Below are 20119 nucleotides of genomic sequence, written 5' to 3'. Positions count from 1 at the left end.
ATGTGTTTTTCATACCTGCACGGAGTTACCGACTGTTTTTGTTCCTGTTAAGTATTCCTTTCGACAGGTAAAAGCAACATTTTGTATCGCGAGCCTGCACACCGATTTGTTTTGCACTTTTTTTGTTGGATCTGCTTGTGTCGGGGACAGCAAGTCAAATGTCGTCATCGATGATCGGTTTGCTAAACCAGTCAATGATTGATCAATTTGGTTTTGTACTTTGCTCTGAGCATGCTATCGTGGACATAGCCGCACACGTGCGTACAGGGGTGCTCGGGTTACCTGATAAATGAGTAAATGGCACAGGTCCACAAAATCAAGGCAACCAAGTGAGGGTGCACGAGTGTCGATCACAGTCTCCACTGAGATGCAATATCAGTGCGAATACAGTCAGACAATTTTCTCCCATACTTGAGCCAAGGAGGAGGCTCGACCCCCTGACACCCGCCCCTGGTTGCTGCAATGTTTATGTACCGTTGTAGGTATACGCCCTGTGGCATAACCGACAGGTAGTCGTTTGCATATCAAATATACTTTGTAGTCGGTCCATCCTGCATTTTGTCGAAATGAAATTGTTTTTAAACTCTTCTTGCATTTTTCTTGTACGAGGTGGAGTTACTCATTTTATTCCGCCCTCCCCCCACACCCCCCCCCCCCCCCCTCGTTTGTCATCGTTTGATGCCATTACTGTACCAACAGATACATGGTGTTGAAAGATTATGTGTGCATCTTTGTTGAAAGATTAGAGCAGGGGTCGAAAGATTATTAGGTGGGGGAAGTGTCGGAGTAACATTGTCAAAAAGTACAAGGAAAGGATGAGTGGCAAGTTTGAGCAACTTAGCGAAGAAGCAAAAGGTTTGGAGGAGGAGTGGAAGAAGTTCCTAAGAGGAATTTGGAGGAATTGCACAGGTTTTGTGTGGAAGGACGTCAGGATCGACGAGGGATGGAAAACAGGTATGATGGACAGAGGAAGTGGGGAAGGCAGTTGGTGAAAAGGAGGTTTGGAAGAGGATAGAGTATATCAAGGAGAGAGGGAGGCAACCGGAAGCAGGGTTGCTGCACCTGTATGAGCAAAAGAAGAAAGCAGCAAAGAGAGCTGTGGATAAGGTGAGGAATGGTATGGAGAAGTTGGTGTACAACACATTGGAAGAGGACGGTGGGACGAAGACGATGTATAAATTGCCTTGTGATAGGGATGAGAATAGTAAGGACATGAATGGGGTGGTGGTGGTGGGAGGAGTGTGATTCTTGTGGTCCAGATTCATATCGTGGCAAAATTTCAAAATCAGGATTCCTCTGTTGGTTGTTTGCGTCCTTGTTCCGCTATATCGGACGACTCGACAACCCAAAAAGCAACGACGTCGGAGCTCATTTCGAGGTCGTGCCAGATTATCTGTTTTTTATATATACAATCTATTTTTTCTGCAAATTTGGGTCATAATGATTGCTAACGGGGTTGTGGTCCGTGTTGTAGCCTTGTCCGTGTTGAGCCCTTCCTCCGGGGATATAGTGCCCATTAAGTGCATATTCTTGGGATTTAACACATTTGCTGTGATTCCATTTTGTTTTCCTGCTCGTTCATTGAACCGTTTCAACACTTTGTCTTGTTATCCATATGTTTTTGGTTTTTTTTCCTCTCCTTACATTGTGGCAGATGGGTGTTGCTTAGTCGCAGATGTTGTTCATTTCAGTGAGAGAGGGGAAGAGGGGAGAGGGAAAGAGAGGGAGAGGGAAAGAGAGGGAGAGGGAAAGAGAGGGAGAGGGAAAGAGAGGGAGAGGGAAAGAGAGGGAGAGGGGGAGAGGGAAAGAGGGGAATAGGGAAAGAGAGGGAGAGGGAAAGAGGGGGAGAGGGAAAGAGGGGGAGAGGGAAAGAGAGGGAGAGGGAAAGAGGGGGAGAGGGAAAGAGAGGGAGAGGGGGAGAGGGAAAGATAGGGAGACGGAAAGAGAGGGAGAGGGAAAGAGAGGGAGAGGGAAAGAGAGGGAGAGGGGGAGAGGGAAAGAGGGGGAAAAGGGATGGATACATAGAGGGGGAGAGGGAAAGAGAGGGAGAGGGGGAGAGGGAAAGAGGGGGAAAAGGGACGGATACATAGAGGGGGAGAGGGAAAGAGGGGGAAAAGGGACGGATACATAGAGGGGGAGAGGTGGAAAGGGAAAGAGGGGGAAAAGGGACGGATACATACAGAGGGAGAAAGAGAGATATAGATGTACAGAGATGTACAGAGATGGACAGAGATGTACAGAGATGTACAGAGATGGACAGAGATGGACAGAGATGGACAGAGATGGACAGAGATGGACAGAAATGGGCAAAGATGGACAGGACAGAGGCAGACAGAGAGAGAGGGTGAGAGTTTGTGTTTATGTTTCCTACTGTGCACTGCTGATAAGTTTCCTCCTCTTGTGACCTGTGTGTATGCTTGTGCAAACGTTTGTGGCTTTAATCCATGTAGACCATCCTTCAGTGTTTGATGTAACTTTGTCGGGTTGTTTCATAGCCGAGACTTTGATATCTCTGTCGGTCCCCTGAGGAAATGTACAACAAACCGCCATGATGTGTGATGTGCTGTTAATTGCACCAGAATTTAAATATTTATTTCGTAACAGATTCCACGTGATGGTGTAACACGTTTGTTTTGAACTACCGGGGCGGTACAATTTTCACATTTGTAAAACAGTGTCATGTACATTAATCATTTTTTGATTGAATTTGTTTTACCATTCATGACGAGGTTCTTTGTTTGTTTGTTGGGGGTGGATAGGTGAGAGGTTTGCTTTTAATGCATGTGTTTAAAATCGAAATGGCAGCAAGTGAGTTGAAAGACAGGTTGGTGGTCCCTCTGTCTTCTACCAGGTCCTTTCTGGTCTTGCACCCTCTGCTCTTTCCTTGCTTTGTCCCCCTCAGGTTCCCGCAGTGCGCACATGTGGTCCACCATGAACCCCTTTTTTATTTCCTTTGTTTTTTTTCCCCCTCGACATTGTTGAGGCCCGTGGGAGAGGTGGTACACTGAAAGGATCAGGATGCAACAGGACAAAATGTACAACAAGACAGATTGAAGAGAATGTGGAAATTGGTTCCATAGGCAGGAAAAAAGAGGAACAAATGAGTAGAGGTTGGCAGTGATCCTGGATTCAAGTAATTTCATCTGAAGTGAACTGTGAGCACCCTGCAGAAACCTGGGGGGCAAGCGGGGGGAGGTGGGTGGGGTACGACGACTTTACATGACGGAGAAGGCCCACCCAGTCGGCATCTAGCTTTGGAGGCCAACTTTGAAATGTGGCTTGCCCAAGAGAGGTTGCGGCCTTTATATGTTGTCGGTAGATTTGTTATTAGATGATATTTGTGAGGTCGTTTGGTTTCTTCGGATTCTGGGATGAGGAACGTGTTGCCTTCTGTAAGCCACTCGTCCATTCCAAGTTAAAATCTGCCTTCCCGCGATTTCATGACAGCAAATTGGGAAACAATGACAAAAAGAAACATAATTAACATGAACAATAGGCTTCCAGTGTGAACCTCGCAGGAACCCTAATTAATGATAAAATCTCAAGTTCTAAACACTAAAATAAAGAAATCCTTGTTTATTGACAAAGTACATGTGCATTATATCTGGACGACGTAAAGTTTGCAAAAGTTGGTTGTGAAAGTAAAAGCAATAATTGGTTTTAAAAACGGCGTCGATTTGCCAACGTCAGGCCAACATTTCCAAGTGCTTGTAAAAGTGATAACTTCACCTGCCGACCAAAATCACGTCGGCCTAACGTCAGGACTGACTGTGGCCCAACTTTAGCCCAAAGTAGGTCTGTTAGCTGGGTTATCACACGTTTCACACTTTCCTATAACAGTTGTGGCCAAAAATATTGGCATCCTTGCACTTTTTTCAAATAATTCACCATTTCTTCCAAAAAATTGTTGAAATAAAAAAAATGTTTTGATATCCACATTTGCATTTCTTTGGCTTGCAGTGGAACAAAACAAAAAAAAGCTGAAAAATTACTAAATCATAGCTTATTCCACACAGGTATCCTAAAATGGCCCGGACAATATTATTGGCACCTTTTAGAAGTTGTAAGAAATAATTAGATTTCAAGCAGGTGATTCTCCTTGCACACCTATGGTGAGTTGCAGGTGCATGTAAAATAAAAATCACTCATTCAACCAGTTTGAATGGAGAAAAGGAGTCATTCTGCTGTTTTTTGTCACTGTGTGCACCGCAATGAGCATGGAGAAAAGAAAGAAAACCAGAGAATTGTCTGAGGAGGTCAGACACAATATTGTCGCCAAGCATGGACAATCTCAAGGTTACAAGTCCATCTCCAGACACCTTAATGTTCCTGTGTCCACCATACGCAATGTTATCAGGAAGTTTAAGGCCCATGTCACTGTAGCCAACCTCCCTGGACCGGGCCACAAAGAGAAAACTTGATCGAAGATTGCAGCGAAGGATTGTTTGAATGGTGGAGAAAACGCCTCGATCACCTGCCAAACAGATTCAACCTGACCTTCAGACACAAGGTACGACAGTTTCAACTCGCACCATCCGTCGCCAACTCAATGAAAGGGGGTTCTATGGTAGTAGACCCAGGAGGACCCCACTGCCGAGAGAGACATAACAAAGCCCGGCGGGAGTTTGCTAAAACACACCTGAACAAGCCTAAATCCTTCTGAGATTCTGGGAAAATGTCCTGTGGACAGATGAGATCAAATTAGAGCTTTTTTGTAAAGCACGTCATCTCTGTTTGCAGAAAACAAAATGAGGCCTTCAAATAAAAGAACACCTTCCCTACAGTCAAGCATGGAGGAGGTTCAGTGATGTTTTGGGGTTGCTGTGCTGCCTCTGGCACTGCGTACCTTGAATGTGTGCATGGCATCATGAAATCAGGAGATTACCAAGGTATTTTGGAGCGCAATGTTGAACCCAGTGTCAGAAACCTGGGTCTCCGCCGAAGGTCATGGGTCTTGCAGCAGGACAATGACCCCAAACACACTTCAAAAAGCATCCAGGAATGGTTCAAGACAAAACGCTGGAATGTTCTGAAGTAGCCACAATGAGTGCAGATCTAAATCTCATTGAACACCTGTGGGGAGATCTGAAAACAGCAGTTGGGAGAAGGTATCCTTCAAATCTGGGAGAACTGGAGCAGTTTGCACAAGAAAAGTGGGCCAAACTGCCAGTGGAGAGGTGTAGGAAGCTCATTCATGGCAAGAGGGAGCGCTTGACTGCAGTTATTTTGTCCAAAGGCCGTGCTACCAAATATTAAGTCGAGGGTGTCAATAATTTTGTCAATGCAATTTCTATTTATTTTCAGATTTAAAAGGATATATTAAGTTCTGAATCAAAAACAAAGGTTCTGTAATATTAACAGTGAAATAAAGAATTGTGGGAACCAAATACTTTTGTCAATTTCAACTTATTTTCGAGAAAACTGTGAGTTTTTTAAAAAAGTGCAAAGGTGCCAATATCTTTTGTCACGACTGTATATAAGGGCTGATGCTCACCATGAATGTGCTCTATACCCCCACCAGAAGTGTCATGGCGCACGGGCAGTGAATCACTGAGAGCCGGAGACCAGACTGAGTTGAGGGAATCGCTGAAAACTCAGATGTTGGGGTGGGAGAGGAGGGTTTTTTTTATGAGGAACGAGGGAACTCTCGCAAGATTGGGGAAGACGCGAGAAGTGGGAGAGCAAAGCTGTTTTGGGAATGGACTATTAGTACTTCACCACCTTCCCCGTGTTAATAAATAATAATTACAACCTACGGTGAGGTAATGCTTCCCTACCTATTACTGTTACCAAATGCATTGCATACTCGGAGGCCATCCGATTATCACGTATACAAATATGGCTGAAATACAAAGGTAATATCGCTACCATAGAGTACTTCCAGCATGGCGGTTAGCTGATAAATGATGAATAAATGTAAAAAGGTGAGTAAATGTAAAGTTTGAGCCACCCCCCAAGATGAAGTTCCTTGGGCACCGTTGTTAACTCGGGCGGGCTCCTTGGTGCACGTTTAACTAGACGACTTACTCTGACACTTCCCTTCTGATACAACAGTAATCTAAGCTCGCAGTGGCACCGTCCATGTTTTTCTTCACAATCTAGCTATGGATCCCCCCATTCCCCATTTCCACCGAACAAAACATAAAGTTTACTTACAAGTATTTAAGTAAAACGTCTTGGTCAGATTTTAAGTATGCATGCTTGTCTTTAGTTCAATTTGTGAAACATATTTTGCCAATGAAACTGTCTGGTTTTTCACCGAGCTATTTTAATCCAGCTGCCAATGATGAACAACAGCAATCACAGTGAATCTTTATCAATATTAAATGTCAGAATGTACCATATAAAACACAATGCCACTTTGTGTGTTTGTACTGATGTCTGTCCCCCGTCATAAAGACCATTTGAGTCGGATTTTAAAGGCCATTCTTTTAACACAAATGTTTGTTCGCTACCGTCTACTTTTGAGGTAAACCTAACTCTAAAAAACCTTTTTTCATAAGAGTAATTATGTCTCTTATGTTGGAATTGTAGTTGGTGGTTTGCAAACCGAGCCTCAAGGGCGGTGTACAGAGCGTATTTTTTTTATTTTAAATAAAAATAAATACAAGTTGCTGGGAGGTGACATTCACTGCACGTGATGTGCAATGCTCACAGAGTAAACCGAGTACTAATTCCTGTACGTAAGATGCCTAATTAATAAGAAGATACAAGCATACCTGACATTAGGCCGAGGCTTCAGACTTTGTCACGCTCATGAGGCTGCACCGTCGAATGAACTGTTCCAACCCGTCATTTTTGACCGGATCTTTATACTAATTGTCTAATTAGACATTAATTTGTATTTGGCAGTTATTTAATCAGTGTGCTCACTGTTTAGGCACACAAAGATACAAGCATACCTGACATTAGGCCGAGGCTTCAGACTTTGTCATGCTCATGAGGCTGCACCGTCGAATGAACTGTTCCAACCCGTCATTTTTGACCGGATCTTTATACTAGTTGTCTAATTAGACATTAATTTGTATTTGGCAGTTATTTAATCAGTGTGCTCACTGTTTAGGCACACCCTATTTACTATGGGCTGGCAGGAAACATGCCTTTGGGCTACAAACACTCACCTCTAAGCTGTCTAGCCTGGGTTTGAATCCCGACCCAGGTATAAAGTGTCATCCTGGTGTGAAATGTATCAACGTGTGGTGCCGTCCCTCGAATGGACGTTAAACTGGGCATCCTGATAGCTTTAGTCGGTGGACGTTAAAGGTCCCACTGTGGCGGACACGAACCGATGCATGCGAACCGAAAGCATGTAGTCCATCCGGACCGATGGTCGTGTGTCGCCGAGTTCGGGAAGGTCCAGGAGGCGGTCGGCCCGCTCGCACTCCGTGAGGCCGAACGTAGCGATGAGGAGACGCTTGAGCGCCTCGTACCTGTGGTCGGCCGGTGGGTTCCGCAGGACGGACACGACTCGGGCGGCTGTGCCGGGCCCGAGGGCGGCGATGACGTGGTAATAACGCGTCTCATCCGCCGTTACGCCTCGAAGTTGGAACTGTGCCTCGGCCTGCACGAACCATACTTCGGCCTGAGCTTCCCAAAACTCAGGGAGCTTCACCGCTACCGCGTTGTTGGCCATGGCGCGTTCTGTGGTCAGCGACGGCTGAACCAAAAGGGGTCACCAATGTTCAGTGCTACAGTTTGAGCTATTGAATAAAGACTCTTTTGACCCTACGCGTTGTGGCTTACCTTCGTTGGCAAACAAGTTGCGTGCGTAGCACCACGCTACACCACAATGTCCTTCACGAAGAGAAGATGAGCGTTTGCCCGAACCCTGAACAAATTCCAAATTCCTGCCCTGACTTCCTGTGTTGGAGTGGCGACCAGTCCAAGATTGCAATTCCCTTTCCATAAAAACTGCTTTGGCAGAACCGACGCTCTGTATAGACCATGATCTGATGTGATCTGATCTCTACTTTCTTTGTTCATTCCAGAGGCTTTGCAGCCATTAAAATGTTATGTTTCTCTACTCGCTCGTCTGTTGAAGTATCCAAGCACACACACTTGTGGATCTGCGTTTGTATTCCACTCATTAGAAGTGCAAATGTAAATGACGTTGAGTCTTTAACATTTGCAGCAGTAGATGTTTATTTTTTCTCTCTCTTTTGTTCGTTATTTCATTGAAAGTGTCTGAAACTTCGTGTAGTATGTAACAGGTGTAAGATGCTGCACCGCGTTGACCTGTATACTCGCCACGATGGAGGAATACATCGTTCACTAGACCAATTGTTTGTAGTGATGGACCAACACTTTGAGTTGTCGGTAAGCTAGCTAAATTGTGCTATTTTTTTTATTAACTTCTTATTTGTGATAGGCAAGACACAACATTATATATTAAATACAATATTATAATACGCAAAGGGCAAAAATATGTTTATATGCATTTGTGGCACAATTAGCACTTTCTGGGTTCGAATCCAAGTGAAATGTTAAATAATGTCCTTCTTTCCTCTAAAATCCAATTTTTCCTTTCAATGCAATCCACTATTCCTCCTTCACCAAAACTCTACCGTGATGTAAATTCTATAAGCAGGAGTAAACTGCGAATGATACCAGGCATTGGCAATGGCATATGGTCAATGTTCAGCTTGAGTTTGTACTGTTTAAGTGTTCTTCCATTAGGCTGCCATTTCTCATTGTGGTTCCAACTCATTCTGTCTTGCAGAAGAGGAACGCAGGTTGCGGGCGAACGACCGGGAGTACAATGAGAAATTTCAGTACGCGGTGAGTGCTCGTCTGTCATTGTTACAATCATTGCTCTCTGGAATCGGGCCAATCACACTGTTTAAACTGAGATCCGACTCCTGTCATAAACATTCGGTATAAACCATTAAAGCAGCAATGTATAATTTTGTCATTAGGCCACATTGCATTTTATTAAATCGAAACAGAAACGTGCATGTGGCCATGGCTTTTTATTTTTATACATTGTCGAGGCTCGTGGCGGAGGTAGAACACAGAAAGCATCAGGATGTAACGGCATGAAAAGAACAGGAGATGGGGTGGAGGTGGGGTTACACCAACGGCAGGGTTGAGGGACAAAATAGAGGGGGTCTTGGAGAAGCAAGGACAAAGTGAGAACAAGGGGGTGTGCATGGTGGATACAGCCACAAACTCTCAATCACAGAACTGGAAGGAAAACTGGAAACTTGGAAAGGGGTAGGCTTGTGGAGGGTCAATATGGGTAGAAAAGGATTTTGGCTCTGGGTGAGGATGATCTGACATTGTTGAACAGCTATCTTGAAACCTTTGATGGACCAATGAGATTGAGGAGATTGAGGAAACAAAAACAAACGTCAAACAAATAAGAATAACGGTTTAGCTTGTCCGCCGTGAAAATCCTGCAGAAGTGCTGATGTTTCGGGACCAGGCCCTTCCTCGGGGTGAGACAGAATAGGAAACCGTTTCATATTCCATTTCGCTCCGATGTGAGGAAGAAAGTGCAGTTCCCCAAATGTAAGCACTTCGGCGTTTTTCACCTTTATAGATGAGCTAAACTGTTATTCTTTACATGTTTATTTGTTATTCTTTCCAAAACTTCACATTTCTCTAAACTTGTTGTTCTCTCGGATGCTTTGTATTGTGAGGACAACCTGAGAGACATGCTCATAAACTGAGTTTTATATAATCTCAGGTAACTTGTCTACACCTTACTTACAACCACGCATTCTCGCCACCTTGGAGTGACGTTCTCATTTGTTGTGTATCGAGGGAACATTGTTGTCCAGTTTGTTTATCACTTTTCTTGAACATAAAGTTCTTAAAAAGTGGCGGTGTTTGAGCATGATCGTAGTATTTTTATTTATTTATTTATTATTAATTTCTACATGTAAGAGTTGCGGAATGTAATTTCATTAATGCCAGCATGACACTAATATAGGAGGAACTAGAACGCCACTCAGTAGAGCGCATACTCCCGCCGTGGGTCAAGTTGGAGCCCTATGTTCCAAAGGTAAAAAATCCTTCAAAAAATTCCTGCATCAGGAATAATATCCTGAGCTTCACCAAAAACTAAGCAATTCTTCCTTATCCCAAGGGCAATCATCCCACCAACTTTCATCCAAATCCGTTCAGAACTTTTCCAGATACCTTGTTCACAAACACACGAACACACGAACACACATGCACACACACACACACACACACACACACACACACACACACACACACACACACACACACACACACACACACACACACACACACGGACACAATCGAATGCATTACTCCCTGGCGGGAGTAATTTAACCCTTTTTATACTTCACAGTTCACACCCTCCTGTCGCTACCATTTAGTCAGGTTCCATAATTCCAGATTTTAAGGTTCATTCTGATTTTGTGGAGATTTGTAACCATTTACATTTTTAGCTTCACTGGGCTTTAGTCCAGTTACCTTATGCGATCGAGCTTTGTCCGTAGGTAAGTCAGTGAGTGAGTCTGTAAGCACTTCAGTCATTATCGCTTTAACCAAACACACGATTTTGATGAAACTTATCCGCAACCTTCATATCTGATGCCTAACGAAGGTGTATTGACCACATCAAAGTCTGCACTCATTAAGGGGAACTACGGTGGGTGTTTCACAACCTTCAAATCCTATGATATTCCAAAGTTTGTTCATGGCATTAAAAATATCAGGGTCTGGGGGAGGTTTGAATGACTTGCTCCTGATGGTGGGCTTCAGCACCTGCGGTCCTATTTTTTTTTTTTAAGTTTGAGAGGTTCTGAATCTGAATTTCCATTTTATTTTAAATTTTTCCAACCAGGTCTTCACAGGCGACCTCGTCGCCATGGCTTGCGCGGCCTTCCAGTCAAACAGTGTGCATTCGTTGTTAAATGCCTGGTGCCGTAAGACCTCACCTGGCCTCTCCTGATTTACAGGAGGTTTCAAACAACAATGTTCCCCTTTCTGATTTATATTGGATGCTCACTGCCCCCTCGGTGCACATTTAACAAGTTGGCTTACTCTGATAAATATTTCTGATGTCAGAGTGAATCTGGCCTACGCGATCGCACAGTCCAAACTAATCTCAACATGATGTATATATGGACTTCCCCCTCCCCCTGCCCCCTTCCACATAACAACCCATTCAAGATTTGTTACACATTTAAACTTCATTAAGCATGGTTCATTGAGAAGATTATTTCCAAGCTGTGTTCTCATACTAAGGTGTACAGGTTCAACCTTTTTTTGCACATTTGTTGTAGAAGAAGCATAATATTGTTAGTCCCCTACCGGTGTACACCCGAGGGGACGATAGGTTTGCACGCCGTCCCTCCGTCTGTCAGTCCGTCAGTCCGTCAGTCCGTCAGTCCGTCAGTCCGTCAGTCCGTCAGTCCGTCAGTCTGTCAGTCTGTCAGTCTGTCAGTCCGTCAGTCCGTCACGCAAAGAACAGTTTTCCGGACTTTTTTTCTAAACTCTTAATGCTAATGATTTCAAACTTGGCACATGGTTTCCTCATGATAAGTTACAGATCAAGTTCGAACTTCACGACGTTTCGATAATTTTTGACAAAGTTATGGCACTTTGAACTTTGGGAATTCTGATAATTCTGATGATCCTTAACTCAGTGCCTTTTTAAGTTTTAATTTCCTTTAAAAAAAGATTTCTCTGCAATAGTAGGATCGATTGAGATCAAATTTACACCGTAGTGGGGACTCGGTCTGCAGAATATTTTAATGGTAATTATGACGTCACAGGTCACGTGGTTCGGCCGCCATATTGTTTTTCGTGAAAACAAGAAAACCCCTTTTTCTCTGCAACGGCTGAACAGATCGAGGCCAAACTTTGCAGCCAGAATCGCACCCCCATGACGAACAAAAAAGTCAGCGAGCATGACGTCATGCGTCGCATGGTTTCAGAGATATGACGTTTTTAAGCATGAACCTTTAAAACCGAGCTCCTCCCTCATTTTTGATCCAATCGAGGGAAAACTTCACAAATCTGTTCAGCATGTCAATCTACTAAAATGTCCTTTTGGAATTTGTGATAGGGCACGTGGTTTGGCAGATATCGTTAATTAAACGAAAAAAAAAAAAAATGGATATCTCTTGAATCGCTAGTACCTCAGACCGTGAGTTGGTAATTATATAATTCACACAGTGCAATACGTGCAGGCCACTCCACGGAGCGACTTTGTGGGCTTATCAACGAGGCGAGGCGTGACACACACGTCTCAGCATACCTCAGATCAAGTTTGAAAACCAGCATCAACCGTGCATAAATTTGCATATTCGATCATTTTTGACAAAGTTATGGCACTTTGAACTTTGGTAGGGGACATGTATTGCAGCGCAATACTCAGAATGCTCGTTTCCTTTTGAAAATAATCTCCACAGAACAGAACATGAACGAGTTGGACACGGTGACTCCGATAACAATGAAATGACTGAAACCTGTTAACCTGTTCTCACCAAGCAGGTGATTGAAGGTTATTTTTCTGTTCACTAGGAATTGGCCATTTTGTACCGATAACAGTGTGATAGAGCTTACACTGTCCAAACATGGAGAAAGCAAATTGTGAATTGTTTTTATTTTTAAATTTATTTTTCACAATGGAGGGAATTTTGTGTACCATCCACCAATGTTTATAAATGTTATCTTTTATCACTCGGTGTTGTACTTGATGCACAATGTAAAGTGTGTTCTGTGCTGGTCTTGTTTAAGTAACCATGGCTTTGACAACGTTTTGATCCACATTTTCTGATCGAAGGACGTCCTTTTATTGCTATTTGCTTTTCTCGACGAGATGAATGTTGATGTCGTTAACAGAAAAGATTGTGCGCCCGGTAATGCAAACCAACGTGGTACACACAAATATAAATGGTAGAAGATGAAATAACGTCCGATGAAAATAACGATGAAATAACGATGAAAAATAACAATGAAATGATGAAGATGAAATAATAACAACCCTCTTCTGGTTAAACTGACAAAATCAAGACTCTCTGCTCACCTTCACTCTTTTATTCCTTTCTCCCGCCTCTGGCACAAACTCCCACGCGCTCTTCAATCCCACTCCTCCCTCCCGGTCTTTAAAACAGCTGTTCACCACCATCTCTTATCTTCCCCCATCCAAAACCTTGATCTTTTCTACCCCCGTTAATTCACCCCAGATCCACTTTTCTGAAATACCAACTTCCTTCCTGGAAGTCCTTGCAGTGTCCATGTGTTTTTTTTACCTCTCCCACCCCCACCCCACCCCCCTTCCCACGCCTCCTCCCCCCAAGCCCTCTCCCTCCCACAGATCTCCCGATGTCCCTGCTCTCAAATGTTGTACTTGTGTGCATACCCCTCTCTCCCCATCTTCTCTCTTGCTCCCTTTATTATGACTTGTGTCCGTTTGTTTTTTGTCATTAATGTTAGCTCTCACACGAACCTCGATCTTGTATTTAAAAAAAAAAAAAAAAAAACTTCGTCAGGTTGAGTGAGTATGCTTCCACAGCAGGTACTTAGTGCTGCATTTGATAGCTTAACCTGAGTACATTAATAACAGCAAAATGAAGAGGAAAGGTCAACTGTGGACTGCCTGAAGGAAGTCTGTTTTCGTCTTAGTGTCTTACTGAATTTTTACTTTGTCGGAATAAACCACAATGTGTGCCTCCCTGAACCTTCATGGTCCTTGAAAGTTAAATAAACGTTAAATTAGGTTGAAAGGCTCGGCGGTGTAGCGCAAAAGTGTTTGAAATGTGTTCCCAAGATTGCAGTAGTTGTACACCGCTCCTTTCCTATGCCATCTCCAGGCATTGCAAATCGTCATTGCCGGGCACCGAAGGGGGCTCGGCAGTGACGCACGCTGAAAGAGAGTACTCAGTTTTCACTCTGGTTGTTGTACACCGCTCCTTTCCTATGCCATCTCCAGGCATTGCAAATCGTCATTGCCGGGCACCGAAGGGGGCTCGGCAGTGACGCACGCTGAAAGAGAGTACTCAGTTTTCACTCTGGTTGTTTGTTTGTTTGTTTGTTTTACTTGTTTTCTTTCTTGTTGTACACCGCTCCTTTCCTATGCCATCTCCAGGCATTGCAAATCGTCATTGCCGGGCACTGAAGGGGGCTCGGCAGTGACTCACGCTGAAAGAGAGTACTCAGTTTTCACTCTGGTTGTTTGTTTGTTGTACACCGCTCCTTTCCTATGCCATCTCCAGGCATTGCAAATCGTCATTGCCGGGCACCGAAGGGGGCTCAGCAGTGACGCACGCTGAAAGAGAGTACTCAGTTTTCACTCTGGTTGTTGTACACCGCTCCTTTCCTATGCCATCTCCAGGCATTGCAAATCGTCATTGCTGGGCACCGAAGGGGGCTCGGCAGTGATGCACGCTGAAAGAGAGTACTCAGTTTTCACTCTGGTTTCTTTCTTTCTTTCTTGTTTGTTTGTTGTACACCGCTCCTTTCCTATGCCACCTCCAGGCATTGCAAATCGTCATTGCCGGGCACCGAAGGGGGCTCGGCAGTGACGCACGCTGAAAGAGAGTACTCAGTTTTCACTCTGGTTTCTTGTTTGTTTTCTTGTTTTCTTGGTTGTCCGGACGATATCTCAGCCATCCTTTGAGCTAGGAAGCTGAAATTTCGGCACAGTAGTGAGCAAGTCCTTTGTCAAATACGGTATTTTTTGTTTTTTGAATAATCAATTAATTGAGGAGTTATTTAATTATTAGCGTTTAATTAAGTACTTATTTAATTAATTAAATTTCATTTATCTTCTGACCATTATTAACTCAGGCACCTTTTGAGTTAGGAAGCTGATATTTGGACATGCCAATGACCAGGTGATTTGGCTGCAAAGGATATTTTTGATTTATTAATTAATCAATTAATCGATTAATTATTTAATTATTCGATTAATGACAAAAAAAATTTTTTTTTTTAAGTTACAGATTCTGATGAAATAGTGGTAGTTTATGTGTTCTCTGACCAAATTGATTAATAATTTAATTTTTTTATGATTATTATTTATTTATTTTCATTATTAATCATTTATTTATTTTCTTTCTCATTTGGCCAATATCTCAGGCACCTTTTGAGCTGGGAAGCTAATATTTGGACATGAGTGACCAAGTGATGTGGCTATCAAGGATATTTTTGATTTATTGATTAATCATTTCATCTATTAAGTATTTATTGATTAATCGATTAATTATTTATTGAGTAATCAATTAATTATTTAATTTTTTATAAATGACTTATTTAATTAAATTTCTAAAAGATACATCTTCGGATGAAGCACTACTGGTTTAGTTATGCGATTAGCCAATTGATTATGAAAATATTTTGTGATAATCTTTTATTGATTTTAATTATACAATTAATCAATCAATTAGTGTACACCTCTCCCTCCCAATGCAGCCTCAATGAGCTGCACTGCGGTATTGCCGGGCGCCGGAGGCGCCCCGGCAATGCCGCGCTGCAGCATATTTAATTATTTGGCATGGGGCGGTGTACTTTGAATGTATGTGTACTTGTTTTCTTTCTTGTTTGTCCGGGCGATATCTCAGCCATCCTTTGAGCTAGGAAGCTGAAATTTTGGCACAATAGTGAGAAAGTGCTTTGTCAAAAACGGTATTTTTTTTTTTTGATTAATCAATAAATTGAGGAGTTATTTAATTATTAGCGATTAATTAAGTACTTATTTAATTAATCAAATTTCCTTTCTCTTCTGACCATTAACTCAGGCACCTTTTGAGTTAGGAAGCTGACATTTGGACATGCCAATGACCAGGTGATTTGGCTGCAAAGGATATTTTTGATTTATTAATTAATCAATTAATCGCTTAATTATTTAATTGTTCGATTAATGACAAAAAAAATTTTTTTTTTTAAAGTTAGTTTCTGATGAAATAGTGGTAGTTTATGTGTTCTCTGACCAAATTGATTAATAATTTAATTTTTTTATGATTATTATTTATTTATTTTCATTATTAATCATTTATTTATTTTCTTTCTCATTTGGCCAATATCTCAGGCACCTTTTGAGCTGGGAAGCTAATATTTGGACATGAGTGACCAAGTGATGTGGCTATCAAGGATATTTTTGATTTATTGATTAATCATTTCATCTATTAATTATTTCTTGATTAATCGATTAATTATTTATTGAGTAATCAATTAATTATTTAATTTTTTATAAATGACTTATTTAATTAAATTTCTAAAAGATACATCTTCGGATGAAGCACTAGTGCTTTAGGTATGCTATTAGCCAATTGATTAAGAAAATATTTTATGATCATTTATATATTTTAATTTCACAATAAATCAATCAATTAGTGTACTCCTCTCCCTCCCAATGCAGCCTCAATGAGCTGCACTGCGGTATTGCCGGGCGCCGGAGGCGCCCCGGCAATGCCGCGCTGCAGCATATTTAATTATTTGGCATGGGGCGGTGTACTTTGAATGTATGTGTACTTGTTGTACACCGCTCCTTTCCTATGCCATCTCCAGGCATTGCAAATCGTCATTGCCGGGCACCGAAGGGGGCTCGGCAGTGACGCACGCTGAAAGAGAGTACTCAGTTTTCACTCTGGTTTCTTTCTTTCTTTCTTGTTTGTTTTCTTTCTTTCTTGTTTTCTTTCTTGTTTGTTTGTCCGGGCGATATCTCAGCCATCCTTTGAGCTAGGAAGCTGAAATTTCGGCACAGTAGTGAGCAAGTCCTTTGTCAAAAACGGTATTTTTTTTTTTGATTAATCAATAAATTGAAGAGTTATTTAATTATTAGCGATTAATTAAGTACTTATTTAATTAATCAAATTTCCTTTCTCTTCTGACCATTAACTCAGGCACCTTTTGAGTTAGGAAGCTGATATTTGGACATGCCAATGACCAGGTGATTTGGCTGCAAAGGATATTTTTGATTTATTAATTAATCAATTAATCGATTAATTATTTAATTATTCGATTAATGACAAAAAAATTTTTTTTTTTTTAAGTTACAGATTCTGATGAAATAGTGGTAGTTTATGTGTTCTCTGACCAAATTGATTAATAATTTAATTTTTTTATGATTATTATTTATTTATTTTCATTATTAATCATTTATTTATTTTCTTTCTCATTTGGCCAACATCTCAGGCACCTTTTGAGCTGGGAAGCTAATATTTGGACATGAGTGACCAAGTGATGTGGCTATCAAGGATATTTTTGATTTATTGATTAATCATTTCATCTATTAATTATTTATTGATTAATCGATTAATTATTTATTGAGTAATCAATTAATTATTTAATTGTTTATAAATGACTTATTTAATTAAATTTCTAAAAGATACATCTTCGGATGAAGCACTAGTGGTTTAGTTATGCGATTAGCCAATTGATTATGAAAATATTTTGTGATAATCTTTTATTGATTTTAATTATACAATTAATCAATCAATTAGTGTACACCTCTCCCTCCCAATGCAGCCTCAATGAGCTGCACTGCGGTATTGCCGGGCGCCGGAGGCGCCCCGGCAATGCCGCGCTGCAGCATATTTAATTATTTGGCATGGGGCGGTGTACTTTGAATGTATGTGTACTTGTCTTGTTTTCTTGTTTGTTTGTCCGGACGATATCTCAGCCATCCTTTGAGCTAGGAAGCTGAAATTTCGGCACAATAGTGAGCAAGTCCTTTGTCCAAAACGGTATTTTTTGTTTTTTGAATAATCAATAAATTGAGGAGTTATTTAATTATTAGCGATTAATTAAGGAATTATTTAATTAATCAAATTTCCTTTCTCTTCTGACCATTAACTCAGGCACCTTTTGAGTTAGGAAGCTGATATTTGGACATGCCAATGACCAGGTGATTTGGCTGCAAAGGATATTTTTGATTTATTAATTAATCAATTAATCGATTAATTATTTAATTATTCGATTAATGACAAAAACTTTTTTTTTTTTAAAGTTACAGATTCGGTTGAAATAGTGGTAGTTTATGTGTTCTCTGACCGAATTGATTAATAATTTAATTTTTTTATGATTATTATTTATTTATTTTCATTATTAATCATTTATTTATTTTCTTTCTCATTTGGCCAATATCTCAGGCACCTTTTGAGCTGGGAAGCTAATATTTGGACATGAGTGACCAAGTGATGTGGCTATGAAGGATATTTTTGATTTATTGATTAATCATTTCATCTATTAATTATTTATTGATTAATCGATTAATTATTTATTGAGTAATCAATTAATTATTTAATTTTTTATAAATGACTTATTTAATTAAATTTCTAAAAGATACATCTTCGGATGAAGCACTAGTGGTTTAGTTATGCGATTAGCCAATTGATTATGAAAATATTTTGTGATAATCTTTTATTGATTTTAATTATACAATTAATCAATCAATTAGTGTACACCTCTCCCTCCCAATGCAGCCTCAATGAGCTGCACTGCGGTGCCGCGCTGCAGCATATTTAATTATTTGGCATGGGGCGGTGTACTTTGAATGTATGTGTACTTGTTTGTTTTTATTTTGGGATGATTTTGATGATGCACTTTTCATAAGCAGCATTATGGAGATGATCGCAGTCGTTCAGGAGACGGCAGCAGTCGAAGCACACATCACGTGCGGCACAATATGTAGTCGCCATGTTGTGGTTGTTGCTTGAGTAACAGAAAGTTTGAATCGATAGAGCTTGAACCACAATGTCTGACGGCTTCTTACTCTTTCTTGTCGGTTATGCACATACACACGATCCATCCTTTGCTCTGCATACAAAGCCGAGGCTCATGGAGGAGCTAGAGAGGACAGAACAGAACAGAGAGAGCACGATGGAAAGCAGGGAAACAGCAACAGCTCCGCTGAGAGACCCGACATGTTCAACATTGAAGAGAGCGATGTTCGTACATCGATCAACTATCTTCATCACTTTGTGTCATTGTTCGTAACAATGAACTCGAGATGCTCAAGTTTTATATGTTCGTGCTAAAACTGAGGTCAACTTCAATGAGACCTGTGACGTTGAGCTAATATCGGCAAATAGGTGATAAAAAAACAACTTATAAACGAGAACAGCACTCAGTGGAGCGCAAACCTCCGCCTGGTGAACACTTTATGATTTGTATCCCAATGATAGGCGGATCTGGATTCGGACCTGAACCAAAATCGAATCGGCTTGTCCTTGTCACCAAACCAACTTGTCCACCAAGTTTAGTCAAAACTCGTCCCTAACTTTTTAAATATCATGTTATGTATCGCTTTTTGCCCGATCTTTCAATGGTGAAGATTCACTTAAAAATTAAATAATCCTCGTATCCAAATCCATATTCATGTTACATATGTGTTACAAATATGTTACAACAAATCGGTATGTGTGTGTATGTTACAACAAATCGGTATGTGTGTGTATGTTACAACAAATCGGTATGTGTGTGTATGTTACAACAAATCGGTATGTGTGTGTATGTTACAACAAATCAGTATGTGTGTGTATGTTACAATAAATCGGTATGTGTGTGTATGTTACAACAAATCGGAATGTGTGTGTATGTTACAACAAATCGGAATGTGTGTGTATGTTACAACAAATCGGAATGTGTGTGTATGTTACAACAAATTGGTATGTGTGTGTATGTTACAACAAATCGGTATGTGTGTGTATGTTACAACAAATCGGAATGTGTGTGTATGTTACAACAAATCGGTATGTGTGTGTATGTTACAACAAATCGGAATGTGTGTGTATGTTACAACAAATCGGAATGTGTGTGTATGTTACAACAAATCGGAATGTGTGTGTATGTTACAACAAATCGGAATGTGTGTGTATGTTACAACAAATCGGAATGTGTGTGTATGTTACAACAAATCGGAATGTGTGTGTATGTTACAACAAATCGGTATGTGTGTGTATGTTACAACAAATCGGTATGTGTGTGTATGTTACAACAAATCGGAATGTGTGTGTATGTTACAACAAATCGGTATGTGTGTGTATGTTACAACAAATCGGAATGTGTGTGTATGTTACAACAAATCGGAATGTGTGTGTATGTTACAACAAATCGGTATGTGTGTGTATGTTACAACAAATCGGAATGTGTGTGTATGTTACAACAAATCGGAATGTGTGTGTATGTTACAACA

General features: G+C 41.0%; 1 protein-coding gene across 2 annotated transcripts in view; it reads left to right on the top strand.

The window, feature by feature from the left end:
- LOC137422079 (phospholipid-transporting ATPase ID) overlaps positions 1-20119 on the top strand; it is a 266687-nt gene that overhangs the window by 86865 nt on the left and 159703 nt on the right. For both annotated transcript variants that reach the window (XM_078772922.1, XM_078772921.1), the window contains one exon: positions 8720-8778. In XM_078772922.1, coding sequence (XP_078629048.1) covers positions 8720-8778 — 59 coding nt within the window. The remainder of the gene's footprint in view (positions 1-8719; positions 8779-20119) is intronic.

This window comes from Myxine glutinosa, chromosome 2 (genome assembly GCF_964187855.1).
Source record: "Myxine glutinosa chromosome 2, kmMyxGlut1.1, whole genome shotgun sequence".
Lineage (NCBI taxonomy): Eukaryota > Metazoa > Chordata > Myxini > Myxiniformes > Myxinidae > Myxine > Myxine glutinosa.
Note: the sequence above shows the minus strand (reverse complement) of the source record. Positions and strands in the feature narration are given on the sequence as shown.